General features: G+C 40.6%; 1 protein-coding gene across 3 annotated transcripts in view; it reads right to left on the bottom strand.

The window, feature by feature from the left end:
• Window positions 1–13,692: 13,692 nt before the first annotated feature.
• The window catches only part of ARHGAP15 (Rho GTPase activating protein 15), a 331,196-nt gene continuing 318,433 nt past the window's right edge, over window positions 13,693–26,455 (bottom strand). For all 3 annotated transcript variants that reach the window (XM_052792286.1, XM_052792285.1, XM_052792287.1), the window contains one exon: window positions 13,693–14,973. In XM_052792286.1, the coding sequence (XP_052648246.1) occupies window positions 14,790–14,973 (184 nt within the window). In that variant the 3' untranslated portion in view covers window positions 13,693–14,789. The remainder of the gene's footprint in view (window positions 14,974–26,455) is intronic.

Raw genomic sequence — 26,455 nt, 5'->3', positions numbered from 1 at the left:
ATTGATAAGGTTTGGTTTCTGTTTCTATGAAAGGAGTAAGGCCGGAATATCCCTGTCCCGATGGTGATGATGACAGCAGTAGTAGGGTACTAGTGGCTTGCATTAATGAAACATTGATCCACTGAATCTGTTGATTGATGGAGAGTATGTCTAGAATCTTTGAACTGAAAATTGGCACAGAAAGCCAAAAGTTGCTTTTAACCTGGTCTGGAAAATAAGGAATGTTAACGTGTTGCATGTGTATTAGTTACAACTTAAATATGATTTTAAAGAAGTGCATATAGTCCTGCAGGTTCTTTAGTCACAAAGTCCAGATAACAGAGCAAATTTGGAAATACATAATTTAGGTAGGCTTACAGATCTGGAAGTCTGCGCATATCCAGTTGCAGTCTTGCAGTCAGTTGTCATTCTTACACTTCTGAAAATTAGCAAGAGTTTTGCTGGAAGAAGAGGTGGTTCGTATCCCCCCCACCTTTTTTCTCTCTCTCTCTTTTTTTTTTTTTTTCCTTCACATTTTATTCTGGCCTGTGGAAATTTAACTTGAAATAATTGACAGATAATACTGTTGGAACAATCAATTTGGTTCTTACAGACATAATTGTGAAAAAAAACCCTTGCACTTTTCAGACTAGGTACTACACGCTGCAGGCATACTTGGTACCTCCTTCTTCAGATGCCCATGATCTTAAAAAGAAGCATTTAGGTCTTGAGGTTATTTAAAGATTCCTAATTTTTTTACTTGTCTTTTAGACTTTATTTAGCTATGCAAGATATCACCATATTCAGTATTTTTTATAATAAACATGTCTAGTCAAAGAAAGCATTAATGAAGCAATTCCCCAAATAAAACAGCCCATCATATCTGAGTTGCAGCAGAGAGAAAGTGTGGTCTTTGTAGTTTAATCAAGATCACAAGACTTGTTTTGAGCGTCTGTCATCTTTAATTTTACGGCACTTCATTTCAGAGTGGGACTGCCAGGGTCACATGCAATTAAAACACAGGCAAGATTTGTCTTGTGAAATCTTAACATAAAAAGTAATGTGTTACTCTATTTTAACTTTTCTACTGAACTCTGTGAACTCACTAATTACTTTTCCCCCTCTTGTCACCTTTTTGATATGACATGTATTTTATAAAGGAGATAGAAGTTTGGAATTTTTTTTTCTATCATGCATATGATTGAGGATAACAAAATTAAACCGGAGAAAAAAGGAAATGTATTTTTCCGAAATACATTTTTAGAAATATCTGAGCATTACTGCTTCAATTACAAAGGGACTGGAGGATCAAATTCTAGGAAATAACTATTAATCTGCTTAACTAGGGCAGGTAGAAGCGTAACAGCAGACCAGGGATTTTAGTGAGGCCAATCACACAGACTGGAGTTTATTCTCTTGAGTGGGGTGACAGGGGAAGGGTAAAGGGACTTTAATGTGGTGGGCCATGAGAAGCACTAAAAGCTGGTATCTATGTGGCTTCTTTATAGCTTTAGCCCAGTTGTTGCATCGTAGTGATCAGTAAATTGCATGGACCCTTATTAACCTTATTGATAAGGAGCTTAGGGAAGTCCCATTCAGTCCAGAATATATTCTTCTTTTTGTTCTCCTGTCTGTCTCGGTTTGCAATCCCAGTCTCTTTGTACAGAAATCCTTTATGTTGCACCTCAAAATTCTGTGCAAGTACTCTGCTCATTTAACTTGGAGCAAGGGAGCTGTAGAGCAGAAAGGGTTGGAGTACACATGGGGCCACGGGCCTATTTAAATATAGCTGGGACACCTGGAGAATGTTTGAAAAATTTCTTTTAAAGAATCTTTTATATTGTTCTTCTTTCAGTGCAGCTGGGGTCTGTAGGGATCAGGGGATTATTTTTGATACCTGTCTAAAAGAGTTATGTCTACACTGATTTCCATCCCTTGCTACTAATTAACCTTATTGTATACAGGAAACAGTCTATTTAATACCTGCATTCTTTCTGTAATGCCAAGTAAAATGAAATCTAGTGTGAAATCTAGTTAGCATTTGCCTTTTTGAAGTCATTTTTGAGTTTCCAGTCCGGGTGACTGTGACCTCAAAACTGAAAGCTATAAAAATGGTCCCAATTTCAGCTCAATGGGAGTTTCTTGAAGATTCCCCGTTCACCTGGACTTGCACATGTAGTAAATTGCCCATCTTGGCACTTAACAGTGTTTTCCCAGGAACCATCTATTTCTGGGTCACTCATAGCCCTGCAAAGCACATATGTTCCGGCAGTTCCTCCTAAGTAAAGGAGTCTCCTCCTTTCTGCTGGAAAGATCACACTTCGGCTGTTTCAGTGTACAGAGACTTATAAAAATTTAAATAGCGATGGTAAAAACAGATACATTAAGGAGAACAAGGAACGATGTTTTAAAAATGTCACCAACAAATGTAGAGGATGGTGAGGGCTAGTTAGGTGACTGAGATCAACTTAAACTGTAAAATGGAGGGCAAAAATGTGGATGATGTACCATATTTTAAAGGACCTTTAAAGCCTGCTGAACAACACTGATTTCGATCGTGTCTGTTCCAACATGCAGATACAGAAGTCATTACCATACAGCGTGATCTCTGAAAAGAATATTCGCTAAAATGAATTTTCTCATGTATTTGATGAGGAAGTGTTCCCCTGGAAGTCGTAAGGCTGAACAGAGCCCTGTGGCCCTGCTTTCTCCACAGGTCTCTGACTGCATCCCTGATGAAGCTGGGACCAAAGGCAGGGTTTGATTTTTTTTTTTTTTCTTTTTTCTTTTTTTTTTTTTTTATGGGAGATTGGTTCAGTTTCTGAAAGAGGACTCAGGTCAGGTGGCTGGGTCGTTCTCTTGGGGACAGGCCAGCTGCATGAGCTTGGGAGCCTTTAGCAACAAGATCCTGAAGAAAGAGCCATCATTTAGTACTAAATTTGCTTCATTTGGTACAAAATAATGATATCAAGAGCAAAGCTAGTCAAAACAAAGGACAACAAGAAAAAAAGAAATACCTTTTTAATACTGACTGTGCACCAATATTGACAGCATAGATACTAAACAAAGGTTGGAAGTGCTCATTTGATTCATTTGTTAGTATTAAAGCCCGGTGGAAACACCAAAGGAATAGGACGTTGATATCATTAGTTATAATCTATTTGGGAAGAATGAGAAGTATTGTTTTCATTCCTGCTGGGGCTTGTCAGATAGCTTGGCTATTGGAAATCGTGCTCGATGGCAGAAATATAGTCTTATGGGCTTGCAGCACTGAGTGTATGTAGGTGTCCATCCCTATGGCTAAGTGGCCACAGCGAGGATCCAAGATTCGGTTTAAGGAGCCTGGAAGGTGCCCCTGGATCCCTCTGTGTAACTAATCCTCAAGAAAAGGGAGAGGAATTTTGTCATTTGCTGTTTTCCTTCCATTTTCTGTATTTTATACTTATTTTGGTCAATAAAGCAATGTTCATTTATGTTTTACACCATTCTCGAGAAAACACATTTATCGCAGTGCAGCATTTCCAAAACCAACAGAAATAATCTGGCTTAACTATAAAAGATTTTATTATTATTATTATTATTTTTTTCCTCTGCCTTTCCTACTAAGCTCCTCTGCAAAACAGCTAGAAATTTTCATTTTCAAAACATTAGTACAGCAAATTGCCATCTTTCTGTGCACGGCATTCTCTATGTACTCATCATCGGAATGATTCCGGATCACTCTCTGGCAGCGTGAATCACAGCATGCCCTCATGCCTGCCTCTTTTTCAATTATATCTAAGAGGAAGACTGCTGGAGACCCATTTTTTCATCTTGCACAGGACCCCAAAAGTGCCAGATCTCATTTCAATATCATATTATGACAGTATGATAAAATGGATGTTAACAGGACACTGACTAATATGATCCACAGAGAAATGATAGAACAATACAGTAGCGGGCAGATTGTATTACTAATGTGCATTTTATGGACACACAATTCCTTTTATAAACAGGGTCCTAAGATTTAATCCTTGTATCCTATGATCCCAGTTAGTGTTCTAAGATATTCTGCAGCAGTACTGAAATTTTTGCATTCTTAAATGAAATACATGTATTTTATTTTATCATAGGGCCACCTCCATCACTCCCAATTTACTAATGAAATTTGGCATTAAAATGACTTATCAGCATGTACTGCAAAGCATAAAAATAGATTAATGTGGCATACGTTTCTTTACCCATAAAAACGCACCTTCATATAATCTCAGTGCTGTCTTATTCAACAAAAAGTATGTCATTTCCTTCCCTGAGCAGGTTGAGTTAAAAATGAGCTAAATGTGTGAGAAAGCCATTACTGCACTAATGAAAAGCTCGATACCGTTTGAATTTTTCATCACGGGATATTTGTTCTGTAGCACACAGCACTAATATTTACTGTCACCGGTACAGTATGCACTGTAATTAAGTTACAGTCATCAACGTGGTGGATGTTAAGCAAAGACGTTCCTGTGCGAGCTTGGGCCTCTTTCGCAGATATTTCACATGCAACAGCCCTTCAAGCCTTTGTAGGTTTGGTTGATGAAACGGTGGGGAGAGAAAAAGGGTTAAAAGGATTTTAGTGTCCGGTTTTACTGCAGCTGGACCTTGTGTTGGGAGCTCCCTTGCCCAGCGCCGTTATACGGTGGTCAGCTATCCAGAAGGGAAGCTTTCTGCTGCCTCCTCGCCATAGGGCTGGTTTAGCGATGGGTACGGCGCTTTGCAACGCCTGCTGTGGTGGCAAGACTACTACTGGCAGCTGTAGTCTTTTAGTCCAGTTTTAATTTGGTGGCGGTTTAGCCAGGCGTGCAGATAGTAGGGGAAGATGATCACGATTGGATTCTCTGTTTTTTGGACTTGGTAACATGATTTTTATACAGGATGGGAGACAGACTTTTTGGTTTCATGCTGCCTCTATAACCAGAGGGATGGTAACAGCAATCCCAGGTCCTTATTGATGACCACGTAAGGGAAATCAGTACCACTGTGATTGCTCTTACGCTAGGAGACAGACCGAGGTTACAAAATGATGCTTTAGCCAAAATCATTATCCCCATTCAGAACGTGGACCGTCATCTCTCCTGCTTCATCCGTGGCAGCAGGGTGGTGCCGAGGGTGCTCTCGTTTGTTCAGTGCACAGCTCAGCAAGAGGCCAAGGTAGCAACACAGGGCAGCTGGCTACCTCCCTCTCTTCCTCCTCTTCCCTCGTTAATAACTTCAGAAGGATCTTATGTAAAATGAGCAAAACAAACTTAGGAACAGATCCAATTCTGGCTGTAGTAACGTATTCCCCTCTGTTGTCCATATAGGAGGTGTGCTAGGGCCAGAGAATGAGCTTCAAGGGCAGGACTAGCTTTTTCATCAAACTCCAGCCTAATGTTTTCAGGAGACTTCTTTCCATAAGCACAGTCTCTTTGGAGGGCACCAGAAAATCTGGAATGTGCCAAATATCCCGAGTGATCCAGCTTTTTCCTGCCAAACTGTCTATCCTTTTTGACAGTGTCCTCCCACGCTCCCTTTCCTCCCACCACTCAGCGACACAGGCCACATCTGGGCTCCTTTTGACACAACCTGGCCACGGCTTCCTAGATAGAATTGTCAGACACATCTGTTATTTTGTACATGTACCTGTTTTTTGACAACTGGGCATGGTATAAGTTCAAATAAGTAAATTGCAGACATGTTCAGAGCTGTCTAAACCTCGGGAACCTCTGTCATGTGGATGGTCAGATGACCTTCTGACAAATCCCACATCTTCCTCATCGTTAGGTGAGGACAGAAAGTCCCCGGACCTGGCTGCGAGGCGTCTGTCACCTGCGTTACTGGAGGCAGCAAGTCCAAAAGGAGCAGTTCCTAACAGCAGAAGATTTGCTTCCCCCACCACATTATGCTTGGCAAGTGGCCGGAGACAGATGCACGCTTGCTTCTTAATTAGATAGCTTTTTTCTTTCTATCCAGTAAGTCCTCCTGGTTGCTTCCACAGGAGAGCGGCCATAGGAAAAGAAAGAAGTACGACTTGTGACCCCAGTAGCCTTGCAAAGCGCGCTTGAATTAAGGCAGAAAAAGGCATCCCGACCTGATATGCGAGTGATAGATTCCTTCTCCACTCGGGCATGTTGGGGGTCAAATGTTCAAAATCTTCTATGAATGAATCCCCAACTGTACAGATAAGAAAAGGATTAAAAAAGGTTTTGGCCTTTACAAGGTAAAATCTAAGGTCTGGCTGTGTAGAAACTATTTGGGATATGAAGCGATTAAAGCCTTATGCGAGTAAATAGGAATTTCTGCATCCTGGTAAGGTTTTTTAGGTAGTTTCTTGTAATGCCAGCCGTTGCAGGGTGCCCGAGCAGAGCGTGCGGCAGTGTCCTGGCTTGGCCTGCAGACCCTTGGGTCACGGATCTCAAGGTTTGCTTCACTTCGCTGCTTGTTTCAAAGCGATGTTTTCCTAGCAAGTGTCTGCTGATGACCTTAGGGAAAATTGGCATTGCTTCTCAGGTGGAGCCTTCGTCTTTCTTTGTATTTAACAAGATCACAGACTTGTCTAGCAGCCCCTATTTTCTGTAGCAAAGACCCTATTTGTACAGGTCTAAAAACCAAAACATAGGTGGTGTTCCTTAATAACACGGGTCATATATATTGGTGGAAAATGGAAGAGGAAATTTACTTTAGTCTCTTTCTGTTTTAATACACCCCTTAACCCTCCCTGCCCCCCCCATATTTGCCTAGCTTCCTTAAAGCCATTTGGGATGTTATTCGAGAAACTAGTTTACTGAGGACCTATACTCTAGGAACAGTATTTCCAAAGAGGTTCAGATTAGCTGAAATACAGGCTATGTGTGAGGAAAAGTGATATCATGGCAAAGAGAGTGAAAAATAAGGGTAAACTGCCTCTGGAGGATTACCCTTCCCTGGATCTAGTCACTTGATATGGGACAAACCTGGGGGTCTGGACACATGCTCAGGTGGAAGGTATCTAGAGGAGCAGAGACACATCTCCCTCCTTTATCCATTGCTGGGACTTCTACTTGACAGAGCAAGGCTGACTTAAATTAGGAAAAAAATTAGTTTGCTGTGACAGTAGCTGCTCTGTTTCTTCCAGAAAGTGGAAAAAGAGACCTCTGTCCTCCCTCTCATGCTGTCCAGCAATCACAGAGAATGAGTAATTTGTAAATCCCACATCTTTTCCATCAGTGCTTGTGCTGAGTCTGCCTAAGCCACTTAAAAGGCCCAACTTTTTAATCTATTAGCTGGAGCTAATGTGCTTCATGATGAACTCTTGAGAACCGGTGGGTCTTTGTCCGTGTCCCAGGGCTGTCCTGACAGTAGAAGAGCACCCGGGGCAGAACACAAACCCAGAAAATGCACCAGGTCTCTATTCATCTTCTTGTGTTTCAGGAAGGATGTTGAATTGTCCAGTCAAGGAAATGTTTTGATTTCCGAACTCATTTTTTTTTTCTTTTTTTCCTTCTCCTTCTCCCTTAGTTTTGGGAAATGAGAAAAATATATAAAAGCAAGTTATTAATAAAACATTTATTATGCCCATGGGACAGAGGTCCTTCCGTATTGTTCAGATGGCATTTTTATTGTTGGCATCTCTCTTTTCTCTGAGTATGCACAGAACCCTGAAATCCTTTTACATTTTTAATAAGATTATTTCTTTTTTCAATCTAGCACAAGAAAACCGCATCTACAATATGCATAATACTCTCAAAACCTGCAGCATCAGAGGGAAAGCATTGCCAATGTTTTTGGCTATCTGCACTTCAAAGAGACATGACGTGAAAAAGAATAGTACTAGAGTTCTCAAGAAGGTGCTTGCATTTTGTGTCTTAGTGCATGTTTCTTTAAGGTAGCTGCCTTATCTTTCAGTTCTCACTTTTGAGGTGAAGCACGTCATAAGCACAAAAAGAAATTCGGTTTGCTTTCCAACCAACAACACTCGGGAAACCTGGAATAACCAACATTATTGTGTTGTTTTGTCTGAACTTGAGTGTCTTATGGAGCAGGGTGATCATCAGCTCTACGTTCCTGTAGCATTGCGTGGCCTGGGTCTGTGCGGAATCTGTGAAATTGTGTTGGGCTCACAGCTAAATGTGGATCTCAAATTAAAAACCAAGTCTCTGTACAGTATCACTTATGTGCTTCATCATCAGTCTATGATGATGCAATCCTAGGCTGCAGCTGTCTTGAGGGAGCTGATTCACTGTATAGGATCCTAGCCCATCTTGTAGCAGATTCCAGGTCCACGTCCCTGAGCTGACGTAGGCTTCATTTTAATTTTGCAATATCAGAAGGCAAACGCAGTCCTTCACGCCAGTGTTCTGTGGGTAAGCCAATATTACAAAGACTGCAAGGGGCTCAGAAACTAAGGTGAAAGTAGTTCAGGCAGGTGGCAGATACCTTTAATCTGATCCCCACAGCACTTATTTTCTTCCCACGCTGAACGCATACTTTACACAACAGAAAATCTGTCACAATGTAGATCTTTCTGGCTATTGCCAAGTGGCAAAAGGGATTTGATTTGGATTGGATTTGGGGATTAGAAGACAGGCTTTTACCATCCCAACAGCCAGGAAATTGCTATTAACCATCAGCCCTACACAGCCGTGTCCATTGGAAAGAGAGCTACGGTGCGCACACGTAGGTGGTTTTCCTTTGCTGAGCGTATACACTGAGTATGCTAGAGGTAGATGCAGAGCGTATTGCATGCATGTTGTCGTTGCTGTTATACATACAAACATATTGTTATTAATCCTATGGAAAGTCTGAAGCCTCCCTCGGTCGCTCCTGCTCCCAGTGCTTTGGGTCACAGCCCAGGAGCAGACCCGCTGCCGGGCAGCCTCTTCCCATCCCGCCTTCCCTCCTCCTGCGGACTGCCAGGGTTGTGTGGCTGAAGCTGCTGATGCAAATTCAGAGAGCTGCAAGGTGAGATAGCAGCAAGGGAGAAACCAGCAACACGGATACGTTCTCTGTATGGACCAGAAATAGCATTCAATTCCCCAAATTCCCTTGTGAATCTGGTCCGTGAGGAGCACTAAGGACAGCTCAGTTCTTCAGTGCAGAGGAGCAGTCAGACACAGACAAGCCACTTGATTCTTTTAAGAGCTGAAAAGAGATCAATAATGAAAATATTAAGGATCCTTTCACCTTGAATACTTAGGGTTTTGTTCAAAAGGGCAGAATAGATACACAGAGCATCCAGTGAAAGGCAGAGCAAGTTGTAAGAGGTGTGGCAGATCTTCCATATGAGAGAAGGTTAAATTGATTAAGAGACAAATGAGAGGTGATATGTTAGTGGTATATAGGAGAGTGAATTGCCAGAAGAGGTCAGTCGGACAATCTTACTTAGCCTTTCCCATAAATCAAGAGCAAGTGGAGTGCTATACAATAATACTAAAAGCTAATGAATTTAAAAGTGATACAAGTAAAATATTTTCTTACATGGTGCATAATTAACCTGGCAAATTCATCAGATACCATTAAGACAAAGTGCCTGGCAGGATTAAAAATGGATAATAAGTGACAGAAACTACATAAAGATAGAAACGTATACAGGGTGTTCAGCCGTTTACTTAAAACCATTTGCTGCCTAGGGCTGCAAAGAAACATCCCCTGTGGGAAAGCTAGACATAACAGTTGGACTTCTTGTACTTTTTTCACCACAGTGGGTAGGCTGAAGGCTCAGCAATGGTCCGGCCAAACCGCTTTCAATATGGTCATTCTTATTTTCCAGAGTAGAGGGCACACCTCCACCGACCCAAAATTGCAACCAGAAAACATTCCAAAAGCTTCTGAGCTGCTGCTTTGAAAGCTCCTCTGCTTTGAGACAATATAGAAATCACCGGTGGGGAGATAGTTGCTCCTTTTGTCTTCCAGACACACAGCCAAGAAACTTATGGATAGGAGCTGGGCGTAGGAATTGTATTTTGACACAGGCGGAGGAGAATCACGTGAAATTTATGAGTCTGCCTTTTATTCACTGAAATGTGCTCTAAAATGGTGGCGTTTTGTGGGTAATTAGTTGGCATGCATTCTGAACTTGCAGTGTTTTATGGTCCCTCTTAAACTTATTAAACAAAGCTGTCAGCTTCTACTGAAGGTGTAAGATATCGCCCCAGGTTTTACAGCACGCGCAAAGCTTTTTGGGGGTGCGCGGACAGGCTGTTTTGCCACGTCGTGGTGGTTTCCCTGCACTTCTGAAGTATTTCTGAGGGTTTAAGAGTAAACTTCAGAAAGCCAGCAAACTTCACCACGGTTAAGAGTTTGGAAGGCGAATTTCTACCTGTTCCTGTTTCCTCTGAGGTTACCCTACCCTTGGGTTGCAGGGATGAGCAGGGTTGAGTGCCTGCAACAACCCAAATACCAGATTATATGGGTGAATTCAGAGGAAGCAAGGGTGTAGAATATAAAGTTTCTCTAAAAAAAAAAAAAAAAGAATGAGGCTGAATAAAATGAGCACTAAAATGCAATGTTCTCTTTTGACACAGCTGGCTCTGTGCCTCAGTTTCTCACACCGCCGATGAGCAGTGGTATTGCATCCCCAATTCTCAAGTCTTGAGTTTAGAGTGCAAGTCTTTTTAACTTCAGTTTTTCACACAAAATGTATACCGAAGTGAGGGCTCATGTTTTGCATCCAGTGTGCAACCAGATCTTTGTAGCAAGGATCTGTAAGGAAAAACGGGCATTAATTCTCATAGTATTTCAGGTACATTTGGAAGTACGCAATTGCTGAGTGTAAAAATAGCATGGAGTATATAAGTAATGGTAAAGTGTATTCATCTGCTGCGATAACACATGGTGAATTGGCACAGGGATGAGATTGCTGCTTTAGTAGCATCCTGCAAGCGTTCCCTCGGTGAAGCCTACTGACCAACAAGGGCTGTCGCACTTGAGCAGCGAAGGGTTTGGGTATGGCCTGACCTCAGCAGGCCATTTGCTAGAGATTTTTCTCACGTGTTGCCCTTGGTCCTTAGGGAAGGGTTGTGGTTTTTTCTTTTAATCCAAAGTGAGTGCTAGGGAAGGTTCCTATGTTCTGCAATGCAAGCATTGCCCTGAGCCCCATTTATGCATCCTACAAAAATCAGGACTTGTGATTGAGACCTGCATCTGTGATTATGCTCAGCTTCCTTATGCTCCATGTTTCTTTTCTGAAGCCGGAATGCAGGGGAACCTGCTGTGCCATGATAATATGTGCGTTCCCCGAGGCTTGTCTTTCAGCCTCTTCCGAGAATTAGCCATGTAAAATCTATACACTGCCTGATTACAGTGGTGATTGTGGTCCCAACTTACTTTCCAGCTTTCTTCCAAACTCTGCCCATGGTCTATATACTATGTAGTAATTGATTAGCTGAACTTCTTGAGTGCCTTGGGCTGAATGGCAGTCTTTGGCTCTGTTGAAACATGGGGTGCTTACAAAAACAGGCTGAATGTTACCTGCAGTGTAGCTGTCCTAGCAGAGAATTAAAGAACTATTAAAATGCATGTTGCTCTTAATATATATATATGTGTATATATGTAAATAAAAAAAGAGATGAAGATTTGTTCAGGGCAATTTACATGTCCTCTTTTAGCTGTAGCTCAGCAAGTCTGATTTTTGGCTCAGAAATTCCCTTTTGCAGTTGAATTTCTTGAGTTAAAAACTGACAATTTTTCTTGCAATAGTTTAAGAGTCAATAAATTGAGTTTTTATTTTAATGAGAAATATTTCTAGCTGGAAATGCCCTTTTCAGTTCCGTTACAGGTCTCTTTTTGATGTCTCCTTTTACTATAGTAATCCCAGTTACTAGGACAGTTCTCTTTTCACATGAGTTTGAGTAGAAGATTCTCTGTACAGGGAGAAGATGCAGATAACCACTGATTCTTAGATATATTTGTCTCTGCTGCATTCTCAGCCTTCATTTTTCTTATCACTTACCATTAATAGCAATAGCTTTTTGCTTAAAATATCTGTGGTCTTAAACTGAAGCTAGCTCCTGAAAAAAAGGTCTTCTGCCAGTCTAATTTTGACTCACTAAAAATTAGCAAAGGTTGAGAAAAACTTCTACCAAGTCATAGTGAATATTCTTACAAGTAACAATTGGAGGAGCAATGTGGTGGTCATATAGGCCCAGTGAATTGCTCATGCTGGACAGAGGCCAAACTTAGACACTTTGGGGATTTAGAAATGTATGCGTCCAGCAGCAAAAGAGAGTCTGTCGGAGCCCTGGGCTGTGAGCTTGGTTAACAAAGAGCAAACTACCTGAGCAGGAGGAAAAAAGAAACCCCACTGCTGTTAAGGCTTGCAAATATTTTTCTTTTTTTTTTTTACTCTTACCATCTTTTGTCCGGCTGCTTTCTGCCCTGAGGGTGTGATGGCAGGAGCTGTGGGGCTGGCTCTTCGACTAACCCTTGAGCCAGTAATTTTTCCCGCTGAATTGATGTAGATATTAAAGGAGACAGGGAGAAGACTGGTCTCTTGGGGAAGGGAGCAACTTAGTAGCAAGGCATGGTTATTCCTTTCTGTTGTCGGGACCAGAAAGGTTAGACATCTGTATACGCCCCAGATGTATACACTTTTCTGATGAGATGCACTTGTGTCCTCCCAGAATTGGCTACCCATGTATCAGGCTTCTATCTTTAACAAAGCATTTAATAGAAAAGTCAGCACATTTGCACAGCATTCATGTAAGAAACCCTTCAAAACCAAAGAAAGGCTTATGTGTCCAAAAGGTTGCCTGATTCCCCCCCACCCCCCACCCCAAACCAGTTGATCTTAAGAAAGATATGGGTTCATTTTATAAGCCTTGTCTTGCTTACAAAAACTAGAGGAGTCTCCATGCTCCAAAGAAAGCTTAAAGGAAGATTAATTAATTAATTAAGAATCTTTTCTTCTGAGTGCAACAGGATCCAAGTAACAAGTGAACTTTTCATTTCCAGTAATAGCAGAAATTACTTCAATAGCATGATTGTGAGCACCCGTGGGGCCATAATGTGAATGGTCTTTATTAAGGAATAGACTGAACTTCTGACTATCTTTCTTCCAGTCATTTCCACAGGCTATAAACAGCGCCTGGTTTGTTGCTATTAAAAGAGTCTAAAGACGATGATGTTGAAAAGCATTACTGTTTAAGTACTCATGGCTTGACATTAACATGAAAAATATTTTCTTGAAAGTAAAGTGAATTTGGGTTCTCCAGAACATTATAGTTTTGTTCAGAAACGATTACGTTGAATATTTGCGATACGGAGGAAGATTTTTTTTTTTGGTTGGTTTTTTTAATTTTAATTACTGGTCATTACCTCCTGTTTTGCTTGATTTTTCAGACATGTATGAAGTCAGAAAGCATCTTGGGGCCAATTTTTATGTTTTCGTGGTGTTATTTTCTGCCTGTGCTAGTACCTGATGAAAGAGCCTGGTCTTAGTTAACGATCAGGCCTCATTATATATTTGTTCCCATAAATGACAGCTCTGAGGAGCAACCTTTCCTGAATAACATAGTATTTTACAAAACGATGCTGAGTAAAAACTGAAGTAATCCATGATCTGCTGAGGTGATATCGAAGACATATCTCTCGTGCACAGCAGACCTATGCATTAATCCTATGTTTTGGGGTCTTTAATTGCTTTAAATATTTGCTTCTAGATCTGTGTTTCACACATCTTATTTACATGGTTTATTTTTCATTTTATGAACAAATCGATAACCAGACAGACTCTTTACCACACTGGATTAGTTTTATTTATTCTCTTTGAACTTGATTAAAAAGCTGTCAAACATAAGTCTACATTTTATCAGCAGAATACTTTTACAAAACAGGGTAGGAGATGTGTATAGCTGGAAACATACATTTCAAAATGAAACAATATTTGATATATTCTAGACAGTTACCCTTTTGTTTATCCATGACAACTGAAACTAACCATCAAATGCATAAATTGATTCAAGTCTAGCCAAGTAATCCTAAGGGCATATGAAAAGGCTTTTTTTTAAAGTTCTTTCTAGATGAATTTAATGTAGTTCACCAATAAAGCATCCTCAGGAGCACAATACAAATGCTACAGAACATGAGATAGCTGGGGAAAGCGGGCAGATGTACAGTGTGATGAAGAATCAAAATGGATGTTACATTAAAATGAGCAGTCATGCAATGTCTTCATTTCATGTTCTGCATTTAGGTAAAAATGCCAAAGTTCCAATTTAATTTTTAATTTTTTTTTTAGGCACTGTTATGCAAATAGTGACATTCTGGTTTTAGGTTTTTTTTATTATTATTACTTGTTTAAAAGTATTAAATGCAATCTTTTTTTGAACTCTTGGGGTAGGCAAATTGATTATTCATCATGTCTTTAACTTTCAATATATATCAAAGAGAAAGGTTAGCTCAGATTAGCTACAAATGATCTGGTATCACTGCTTTAATTCACTGCTTTTAATATACATATTTGAATCCATTTTCCACAAAACTCCTCAATTATTATTTGTCTTTCTGTGCCGTTGCATATGTTGGTAAACAGCATTTTCTATGGTCTTTGGCCATATGCTGTATGCTCAGCTTGCAAAAAAAAGTGACACTTGGAGTGCTAGCATAATGAAACTCTCAAAGGGTTAATGCAGAATACATATAGGCAAATGTTGACAATATTTTTTATTCCAATGTTTGAAAATTAAACACAAAATCATCATTAAGTTTTCACAAAATGAGGCATCTGTCACTTGAAAGAAAAAGAAATATTTCAGAAATATGTTTACAGAAATGTAAAAATATTAGACATCAAGACAGATGTGAACGTTTTCAATAACAGGCCCTGTCTGTCAGTCTTCCTCAGAGCCGAAGATCTTGCTGTACTCACTCAACATAAGTTCAACTATCTGATTTTGGTACAGCATGTGGACTGCCATGTTCCCTGTCTCCTTTTCAGGTCTAAGGAGTGTTGGTCCAAACACAATTCCTAAGCTTTGTGTTGACATAAGATTCACGGATTCCTTGGCTGCTATCCTGTTGACGAAAGAAAAGAATTGGTTAAAAAAGAGGGATGTCAACGGAGTCGCTGTTGCATTTGAAGTACATAGAGGCACTTTTTTACTGATTCTCCTAACAGGGAGGGACGTTTGGTTAAGTTATCAAAAAGAAAGAAAAGAGGGAGGGAAGAGACAACTTCTGCCAACCCGACAAACTGGGAAAGGAGAGTCAGCCCTAGACAGCAAGATGTGCACGGGGTGGAGGTCTAGAGCCCCAATTACAGTGCTCTTATACGAGGGCACAGTTTGCTGCTTTCTGGTGAGTGAGCATTCGTTAGTGTGTGTGCTGTAAGGCAATAATTTCTCATATGTTTAGATACCAAAAATAGGGATTGCTCTTAACGCTAAGGGAATCGAGCACTTTTAATGTCAACGCTTTGGGTGGCTCCAGGGAGAAGCTTCCCTGCTTCTCTTAACGTGGTCTGAGACCAGCACTGAAAGAGTTGGGAAAACAAAAAAAGCCCCTTAATATAGAGCTCATATGAAACACATTCCTTCTGCTAATTTCAATCCAATAAAGTTAGTATGGTCTGAAATGGATTGTGAAATTTATATAACTAAAGACTTTTGCATGCCTTACCCTGACACAAAGTTTCTTGAAAGACACTGAGACCACATACCTTAATGAGATGACTTAGAAAATAATGGTAAGGATTATAACCTTTGATATCTTTATTACCCACAAAATTACAAGAGGAGGAGTATTATTATTAAAAGTTGATCTTATGTCTGTATTAAGACTTAATATTCTTGTGGAAATGACATTAAGGTTGGAGAAGTCTGGCCTAAGAACAATATAGGTTTAATGGATGGAGTTTAGGTAGGCAGTTTCGCATAAATCTCTGCAGCGGTGAGTATGAACTAAGTAGAAATCCATTTCCCTCAACCTCCAGAATATATAATATATCCTAGGTTGGAAAGACTAGTAAATGAAGATACATATTTTATAAATAAATTGCACAGCTCTACCAAGGAATGCAAACTAAATGTAACTTTAATAGGTAAATGTTTGAATTTATGGATGCTTCCTTAACCTGTTAGTTTTAACTTAAAATATTCCAAGTGGACTGTTCAAGCCAAGTTCTACTTTTCCCCTCCCTCTCTCATTGTCACTCATTTATCCTTTTAAAATCCAGACAGCAATTTAAAAATCATCAGAGCTTTCTCTGTTTTTCCATACCTGTTGCTTAATTTACAGCAAGCTACACTATAAGTGAAAGAAACCTCATGAGACATAATGGCTTCAGTCACTCAAAAAAAGGTTTCTTTCATGTTAGTGGGTGGGTCACACAGCAGAGAGCATGGTCTTGTGGATTTCTGCCAATCTTGTCGTTTACCACATTCCTTGAACATCAACGCTTGTGTTTTTTCCTCATATATAAATAGGAAGCATTACTTAGTTCTGCCTCATGCTTGTAACTGTGGTGTCCATTGCACAAAACACTCTCCATATGGCACTAATCAGATTGGCTTAACTATTAATTTCTTAAAATATAACATCTTTATTATAAATTTAAAAAAAAATTCTCTTTCCTCTGCTGTAATATTAACATATCATCTCTTCTCTTAGGTGTTCAGAAAGTCTCAAAAGTTAGTATTTTTGTTGCCAGATGACTGTGTGGGCTTCTGATGGACGTCACACATCTTTATCAAAGTTAAAAATGTTTGTTACAGGGATGATGAGGTTGTTTTGCTTAATGCCACTTATGCAGAAGCACATACATCAAGCTTGGGGCCTCCCTGTGCGAAAGACTTGATTTCTGTTGAGCTTGTTACGTGCTAGAAGTTGGAAACCTTGTGAAATATTTGCCAATGACATCAGCATGGGTAGAGAAACTAGTTCACCAGGGAGGAAAAACACATTCAGCGGTCGTATCTTGTGTAATTTTAGAGATCATCAATTAGCATCAGCCATGGGTTTGCAGTGAGGTGGTGTTGCTGATGGACAGCATTGATGAAGCTGGAGGAGAAACACCTTGCAGGGAGAAGGAGGCAGTGGACCAGGGATGAGCAAAGTCAGGGCGAAGAACAGTGATGGCAGAACGCAATTTACCGAAGGGAGAGGAGCGGACTGAATTCCGTTATCTGTAGGCTGCAGTCGCTCAGCTCTCGGGAGGCGAGGGCATGGCACGAAGCAAGGGACGATGGGCATGGCGTGTGTTGGCGACGGAGGCGAACCAGCTAGCTGTTGCGGTTCATCGATACGGAAAGCAGCACTAAGAACATCTGCGTATATTTGGGGCCCCTAAGCTTAACGCTGGAATAATAATTCTTGTATTGAGAAAATCTCTTGAAAATTCTCGATATTTTCTATCTGTTCATGCAGTCATACTTGTTTTGATGACCACAGTAACAAAAAACTATTAACCAAGAAAACTTGGAAACATGGAAAGTCTGAGTAGTTAAATAATCTGTGGTAAAATACAGCTACTGGCGGGGAAGAAGGAATTCAATCCAGCCTGAATAAAATAATTTTAAGTTTAGAACCTTATGCCTTTTAAAATTACAACTATTTACCAATGAAATTCTATAATATTTTTTTCATCTGTCCACAAAAGAAAAAGTCAAAGCAAACCAAACCCAAATATACACACTTAAAGCTATTACTGTAGCTCCCAAGTGAAATTGAGTTGTTAAAAGAGAAAAGCCCTAAATAATGGGCAAGATTTGTTTTTTTGGCTAGAGAAAGAGCAGAAAGAGTGATACACCATTTACAACATAAAAAGCGAAAGGAAATGCCAGAGCTACTTCTTGTCAAGCCCAAATGAAAGGAGCAATGATCCATCAATTTGAGATTATTTTAGAAACATTCTATAATCCGATGCCACAGATGTTGGAACCATATCAAGAAATTGTTGGGCATTATGCTGTGCAAGATTCCCCCCTCTCTAAATAAGTGAGCTTCAAGAATGGCTTCAGTACTTTAAGATTGCAAGTCAGGCAATATGCAGAAAATACAGGTCTCATTATTAATAGTAATGAAATTAATGATGTATTAAACCAGCAGAAGTGTCTGATAGGAAGGCTCTAGTGTCAATGGCATATATATAGGCAAAAATACTCAGAATTTATGCTTTGACTGTTGCCAAGGCAACCGTAAGCTGGAAAGAGTGACTGAGAGCAGGGCAACTCTACAGCTAACAGGGTCATTGTATGGTGAGTTTGGCGCTCTAGTTCCATTAAACCTACACTTTTCAAACTCTCTAAATAAAATCATTATTAATTTTGACATTCAGAAAGCACACTGAATTATTACTTCAAACACACTAGATGTTAGGAAATGTTCTTCATCCATTTTTACTCTGTAATAACTGCTGAGGAGGGGAAAGTGTTTCAACAGTGAGTGATTCCTCAACATTTTAATGTTCCTACCGCACGTAAAAGTTAGAGAAAGAAGTCAGTGTACTTAGGGAGGAAAACCCCACTGGAAAGGGCACTGTTTTACTGTAAGCTGGAGAGTGTTTGAGGGTAAAGCTGTCCTCTGCTAGCTTCACTGGGAACTGCTCAGTCTTGCTTTCTTAGCCTTTTCCAGCCTATGAGGATTTAAGTTTGCTCAACGTCGGGGGCATTTCTGCCCTTAGCAGAACTGGGTTTAGCCATGCCTAGTACTCTTTTACTGTTTTAAATTATATCTAAGGGTAACTTTTCAATAAGACGATCCTGCTGCTCTTCCATGAACTGATAATATAGACTATGACTAAAGAGCAACACATTACAAAATGAGGGGATCAGAAGAGTAAGAACGGGTCACCTCGTAAAATACTACGGGCCAGAATGGCAGGTGTAGGAAATGCCAGCCCCTGAATTCAGCAGAGGACCGGGGGATAAAAGTAGGTTTTGATCTTATCAGAATCCTGTCCACCAGCATTATGCACAATATTTTATTTAACTAGGGAAGTCACTGCATTAGAGACAGAAACCAAGATCTAAACAGAGGCCAAGAAAGATTAAAGATGTATGGGAATGAAGAAAAGTCCCCAGAAAGGAGTAAAAATGACATATCTGTGACAGCTGTCCTCTTGGTATAACAACTAAACTTCCAGAATTAGGAACCGACTCCTCTCTAAGTGGATTATTCCATGACAGCCCCTTTGGGCAGGGTTTGTACCTTTGCTGAACTGTGCTAGCGACCACTGTCACGGCCAGAGCCGCTCATCCCGATGGACAACGGGGCTTGGTTTGATATGTAAGTTCCTATGAGCTGCCTTAACGGGTCAAAGTCTGCGCATCCCATTGATTCACTTTAGCAATAATTCCCCTCAAATTAGCTAATATCTGTTTCCTGTATATACTTAGGCATATGCAAACGTAATGTTATAGCTTAAGGACTCGACCCTGGGAATGGCTCGGCTGCCTGCAACTCACCTCAACTATAACACTGTTAACAGGCCTTTTCACTGCACTGTTACAGGCCAGTGTTTGTGCAGCAGTTTTCTGACTTTTCCTATCGCAGATCTCGCAATCAATTTGAACGTGTTAAAATTTGACTCTCATGATGAACAGTTTCTAGCTCAACGTTTTATGCCCCTCTCCTTCCCAAATGCTGGTTCACAGGAGTTAAAAAATAACAGGTATTACATACTTTGCTTTAGTGACAAGACATTTGGGAAGGAATCATCCAACCTTGAAATAAAATCTTTATTGAAAGCAATTCTACATCCATGCCAGTCAGATACATTGTATGATCTGGAGAGGTGTCCCAGGGGAAAGCTCGGCGCAGTAGACAGGGTTGATTACTTGGACCTCCTGTCAGTTCTTAACTCATTGACAATGGCTGAGACATTCAGTACAACTTTGTTTTCTTTATTTGGAAGTAAAGTTAATATACTTACCTTAACTGTGCCAAATGTACTGGAAAATAACCTGATAATAAAACGTACCATCCTACGAAGTGATAATGTCTGTGTGTGTATAAGCACATTTTGGCAGGGCTTTTGCAGACAGGTTTTCAGTGTTAGGAAGGAAGCACAAATACAAAATGATGCACAGATAAACTATCAGGTTTCTTCTCAATGTATTCCCTTTCCATTTAAGGCCTGTTACATGCTTTCCTGAGAAACAGCATATTACTGCAATGTCACTTTGTGTTGTAAACTTATTTCAGGTCAGCTATAGTAGCTGTTCTTCAGGAAGAACTTAAGTGGCTTTTGGTACTAAAAAGATGACTGAACTACAGCTTTGAGAGTCCTCTTCAAACACAAACAAAAATAGGTGTCCTTCTGTAACAGGTCAAAGCCTTGCGGAGATATCCATATCCAGCTGGATATACCAGCTCGGGACAGACAGCAAAATAAACCCACCGTGGAGGAAGATTGCCTGGACGCTACTTAACCCTATCTTGAGAGACTTAGGGAAATAATCGGTGGTAAGTGAGCCCCTGATGCCATAAGCTCTATTTGTGTAAACTGTTCAATTCATTGCACTGCAACATAGATAAATTTAAAATTTAGTAATAAATTGGGATTCTTGATATTTTATGAATGCAAACTAAACCTCATTATTATTTATGTACTGGCTTTATGGATGATTTGCTCAGTTGCATTACAGTGGTATTCACCAGCTGATGAAGCTAAGCAAATGCAAACATTATCAGTTGAATCCTCAGCTTGTTGTTTGTGAAGTCTGTATACCGATTTGGGAGGGGGGAGCTTTGCGCTTGTGTAGCTACGACCTGAGGTTTATGCTTATAGCGGAGCTCCAAAACTCTACGTCTGTCCTTTTCAAAATGTGCCATGTGGTTTCTTCTGCGACAAACATACACAGTTCAGGGATCACAGGGGACTAAGACAGTTTTAAGCTACTTTCTTTTGCCCGTGTAAAATAGGAAGGTATTTTAAATTCCTGTTTGCTCCATAGGTTGAATTCGAAACAATAGCTATCCAAGACTGGTAATAGAGAAACCAGGTCATGGCGTATGATACATTACGAGAGGGGTCAGAAATAGTTCAGACATACTTAAGAGCTTGCTTTTGCTGAAAATAGCCTCCATGGCTCCTGGCCTACAGAAACTCCATAGGCTTCCTGTGCTCTGCAGCTGTGGGTTCATATTACAGCTCTTTGGGAAAAATCCCTTCTCTTCAGTTGCTCTGGGACGCAAGAACAAGCACTCGATGCTGTCTTCTTCTGCAAACTAGCCTTTAAATCTGACCGTTGGATGGCTATATATAGTACCTGGACAGCTGACAGGGACCCGGTGGAGAATGGGCTTCCTCAGGGGATCCCCTGCATATCTCACAGCACGAGCCCTTCCCTGGATGAACTGCCTTGGAGTCTAGCCCTAAATGAAAATAATAACTAAACTAACTCCGAACATCAGTTCACAGTTGGCTGAATAGACTCTGAAAAGCTGAAGAAAGGCATTTATTCTGGCTTAGCCTGGTTTAATAAGAGAACAGTTCAAAATCAAATCTTCTCACCATTGGGTAAACTTTGCTACCTGCACGATGTTCTCTCCGAAGAGCGCGTGTGCTCTTGCCTTTGCACACACCTCACATAGTCCCTGTCTTGTGGAGAAAGTCTTAATTTTGTGGGTGACTGAGGCCAAGATGTAAAAGCACATTTAGACTTCTAAAGGGACACAGGCCTCTACACGGGCTTCGTTCAGGAATGTGCTTTGGAGAAGTCCTGCTTGTTCTTCTGCACGACGGGAGTTGTGCTCCTGCCTCCGCCCTCAGCTGTGGCTATGTGAAGAGAGCAGGGTAACGTGGTACCTGCATCTCAGCCTTGGGATCATTTCTATTTTCTGGCCATCTCCTGTGTTAGAGAAGCTCCAAAGGCAGAGGGTGCATGCCGGTGTCCCGGCGTGGCGTGGACAGCAAGGGCAGGGGTTCACCTCCACGCTATCGTGGCCCTACTGAAGAGCGTGGTGTGGGCAGAGCCTCAGGTCCCGCTCCCCCGACACCATGTTGTGTTAAAGAGACGCATTCAAAATCTTTCTCCAAAATCTTCCCCATTACTGCAAAAGTTCCAGGTCTCCCTTTTGGAAAACTGACCCAACTGGGTGACCTGCCAAGTTCTTCCATTTACTGACAACCAGCACTCTGTCCTCCCAGTTTGGCTTCGTTTTCAATTTTTTCTGTGTGAATGCAAACAGGTTCTGACTAATGCTCCTAAGACCGGAGGGAGGAGGATAACTGGTCCATGTTTTCACGGTGCGAGTTGCTATTGAGCCTGAAGTTTGCCTGTTCAGGAACAACCACTTGGTAGGAGCCAGCTGGAGGCCACGAACTTCCTTACGGAACATCTCGGACTCCTCTGGCTGCAGGTCAGTGCACAAGGCATTCATTTTTGCCTTCTCTAACAGCCCTGTAGCAGGATATAGATCTCAAACAACAGCGAACCCCTCTTCAAAAGCCACGCTACCACTGCAGGCACGAGCCGCTCCTTGGGGAGAGGATAGGAGAGAACAAAACCACCCGTGACAGATGTTAGGCAGATGCTAATGCACTTCTTAGAGGTGTTTGGATAGTAGAGTGATAAAGGCAGTGCGAGACTGCATAGAATAATATATGTTCAGACAGAGATATAACACATAGAGGCCTTAACTGTATTTTTGGCTGGTGGTGTACCTTTTGCTGTGATTGATTTTTTTTTTTTTTTTTAAATTCTATTTCTGATTTTTTTTCTGCAGAACAGCTAGCTTATTGTAAAGACCAACCTGTCAGAGGTCCTGGATCTGTATGTTTTTGTGGCCTGCGTGGCTCAAAAGGCAACAGAGAGTTTGACATAAATAAAGCTTTAACTTTTTAAATTGCTTAAATATTTTTGTTCAAGAATGCCTGAAGCTACATTTCCTTGTAACGTTAAAAAAAAAAAAGCAGTTAGTAACAATCTCCCTTAAATCAAGAATTGTAAATATAGAACCTTTATCATCAGCACAGCACATCCAAAAATGTCTTTGTAAAATAAATCAAATTATATGAGTTAATTGATTCCAGGCAACATCAGCAACTGCAGGTGGAAACTGAATAACAGGATGTTTATTAATGAGGGACTATTAATCAAAATTGACAATATCAATTCCTGTTTCTTTTATTTGAATTCTACCTGCAAAATCCATGGACGTACTTGCTGAATTTTTAAATAAAAATTTAAAAGTAAAAAAAAAAACGCTAACACTTGGGATTTTAGCTTTAGATGTAGGGCTATTTGTTTAAACAGCGAAAGGATATCCTAAATCCAATTTGACAGGCAATGCCAAAGATGCCAGTGGTAATTAATTAGCACTTAATTTAGACCACAGAACAACAGGATATGGAATTGGTGCTCAGTGCCATTTCCCCTTAGGCTTCATCTCATGAGGGTCAGGAGTATGGCTGTTGCATTGAAGGTCAGTAAATAAATTGGGGGAACACATTGACACTGGACTTTTCATGATAGATATCCTTCACCCTTATTACTGCCTCTGGCTATCGCTGATGAGAAAAGGACTGCAATTGTTCTGTGAAGAATGCTGTACACAGCCTCGATTCGAGCAAGGTAGCGTTTGAACTCGCGCGTCGTACAGTAGTGGTGCTGGATGTTTCCTACGGGCAGAGAGCTGTCTCAACTTTGTATCTGGGCTGGAAATAAACTTCTAACTGTAGCGTAGAAAGCTTGAGGAACTCTGACAGGCGAGAAAATTCACTTAAAAGCAGTCCTTAAGTTTGCTAGATTTGTGAGCTTAGCTTTAGATTAAGCGTAATTAAAATCAATGGAAGATTTTAAAGTGAGGTTAGAAACTAGGTCAGCAAGGGAAAAAACACATTTCCTTATTATCCTCTTGTCTTTGTCTTAATAATATTTGGTACTCCTCCATAATGCTAAAGGCTCTTAATAAAGGTGGATTAATGTTATTAACAACATTGTTTTCTGATGGGCATACCGAGGCTTTGGCGTGCTTAGTGATGGACAAACAAAAACTATGTGGCAAAAAAGCAGAGCCACCAGTTCTGCTGGTAACCCAGCTGGTTTTTAAGTCGGCAAAAGAAGCCAGCCACCCTTCTACAACACACCCAAAGCAGGGAGTATGTGGAAAGTACACAGGAGACCCTACGGAGCCTTGTTCACAGGTGCACATAAATTGCATTTTTTGGTTCAGATTTACTGGTAAGAAAAATAGAAAGATGATGAGACTCAGTATTATAATATAATCCTCCACCTCCCAGTAAACTTAGCGTGTCTGCCAGCCGCTACTATGCTCTTTCTTCCCGTAATCTCTACCCGTCTTTCAAAAAAGCGGTTCAGGTGGAAGGGTGTCAGCACTGGCACTGATACTCGGCGATGTCACAGCTTTCTGAAATCGCTTCTTACAAACCATACCCCGCTATGCTTAAGTAGTCCAGTTCCACCATGGCCTGCAGGATGCTGAACAATGGGAACTTCAGCGGTTACAGCAGGGTAATTCTTATTGCACATCCTAGATGTACTCCACTAGCACAGTTTTATCCCCTCAGTCCCCAGAAGGGTTGTCTGCATTGCTACGTCGGGAAAACACTGAGTTAGACAGCAGTCTGTGCTCAGAAAATGTATTTTGGAGGCCCCAGGTTAACAGTTATTTTAACTTTCACTTCATCACACCCTTTGCAGCATCTGTCTCGACAGTGACTGAAATTTTGATTACTGTTAAAGTCACTGACAAAACTCCCAGTGACTGGGAGCCGGAATGGAGTCAGAATTTCACCTTATATAAGCTTAACTTTTCTCATTTTGGATGATATCTACTTTTACTAAGTGGAATTACTGCTTTTGACTATGTTCAATCTATAACCTCTTGCAGCATTCAATTATAGCCCTTTCGTGCTACGGTAATCCAGTTGACAGCAAATAACTCGGCCCTAGATATGACAGGTTTACTTTCTGACTTAAAGCCCCAAAGCAGCAATTGGCTGGAATATCAACCTGGGATGCTGAACTGTAGACAACCTGCTCAGAAATGCATCTTTGCTGGTGAGTCTGGAGCTTCTCTTGAAAAACTTAGTTTTGCTAACAACACATTGCTTCTGCCCAGCACCATGAATAAATTATTCAGTTTTGTAAGACAACCAGTAATTTTGGATGCTGAAATCAGAGACTGTGCAAAGAATTCCACGAAAGTCAGAGAACAAACTCTCACCAACGTTTTTCCCTTTCTGTGAGCTCCTATATATGTAATTACTTTATAAATTGTTTTGTTTCAAGTCTTTTTAAATCGTGAATTCTTTTTTAATATTGGCCTATTTATCGTCCCCAGTATAAATTCTCCATTTTTTTTTTAACCTATATTATCACTATCTTGTTTAAAATGAAAGTCTTCTTGCAGTGGTCTGTCCAACAGAGATGATTTTATATGGGATCTGACCTCAACCAGGATTCTTACTCTTTCAGGTTCAGTTCTGAGCTCTCCACAAGCTACTATTGCAATATATATGCACTGCATTTGTATCAGATTTGAAAGATGCTTTAACATGCCTCCCAGCATCACGATTGTTTCAGCCCTGATATTGAACATCAGTAGGATGAATGTATCTCTTAAATGCACTAGTGAGTATGTGCCATGAGTCTTTGATTTCTTTAAACTTATTTACATTTTACTTGCCCTTGAGCAATGAATTTACTATGTCAGCATTGTCTTTTCTACTTACACTTTGTCTGTCTTGTCCACTCACCTTAGCTTGATGCTTATTTTTTGTGCACGTGTATAGTCCATTGCACTAAATGCACAAACTGCCTGGAGTGGAGGATTTTCCGTATATTGTGTCTTTCTAAGATGCACCCTTTATAGTACTGCAAGTTCTGCAATATTTCCCAGCTTCAAACTAGCCTTGAATTTTCTCATTAGTTCCTTTTTAAATCAAATACCCATTCACACATGTACTGGTCTCAGATGACTGTGGTCTAACTGCCTTAGACACTTTACAAAAGTCTTTATTCTCTATACAGGCAGCCCTACCTCTCTCAGTAGTTGTGTTTCTTTCATCTTTGAAGCTTCAAGTGACCAGACCTGCCAATATCTGCTTTTGTCTGACCCCGATCAAAATCCACAGTTAGAAAAGCTGGTGAGAAAACATACACGAGTCACTTAGACCTCCTGACCGAAATCATGTTTGACAGACATTGAAGGATTTAGGAACAACAGGTACAATCTTGCTGTTGATATCAAGGCATACTCATACAGTCTTGGGACAATTCATTCAGTAAGCAGCTTCCAGGGCATCAAATATCTCAGTCATAGCTTAACCGAGTAAAATGCCTCAATGCACCTGATAGGGTTGCAAAGAAGCATTTCTGATAGTGCCCGCCTGCCAAATGGGTCTGTCCCTGTATGGCCTTGCTTATTGACGTTATGCGTAAGCATGCTGTTCTTGCAGATGAAGCTTAAATGCCTTGCATGTGATTTTTTTTTTCATTGCCTTGAGCTCCAGAAGACCACTGACACTGCGCTGTCTGGTGCTCAGATAAGACTAAATTCAGGACACTTTTTTGTAGGTGCCGCATGGATC

Source organism: Harpia harpyja, chromosome 7, assembly GCF_026419915.1.
Source record: "Harpia harpyja isolate bHarHar1 chromosome 7, bHarHar1 primary haplotype, whole genome shotgun sequence".
Classification (NCBI taxonomy): domain Eukaryota; kingdom Metazoa; phylum Chordata; class Aves; order Accipitriformes; family Accipitridae; genus Harpia; species Harpia harpyja.
This window is presented reverse-complemented; position numbering and strand designations above follow the sequence as displayed.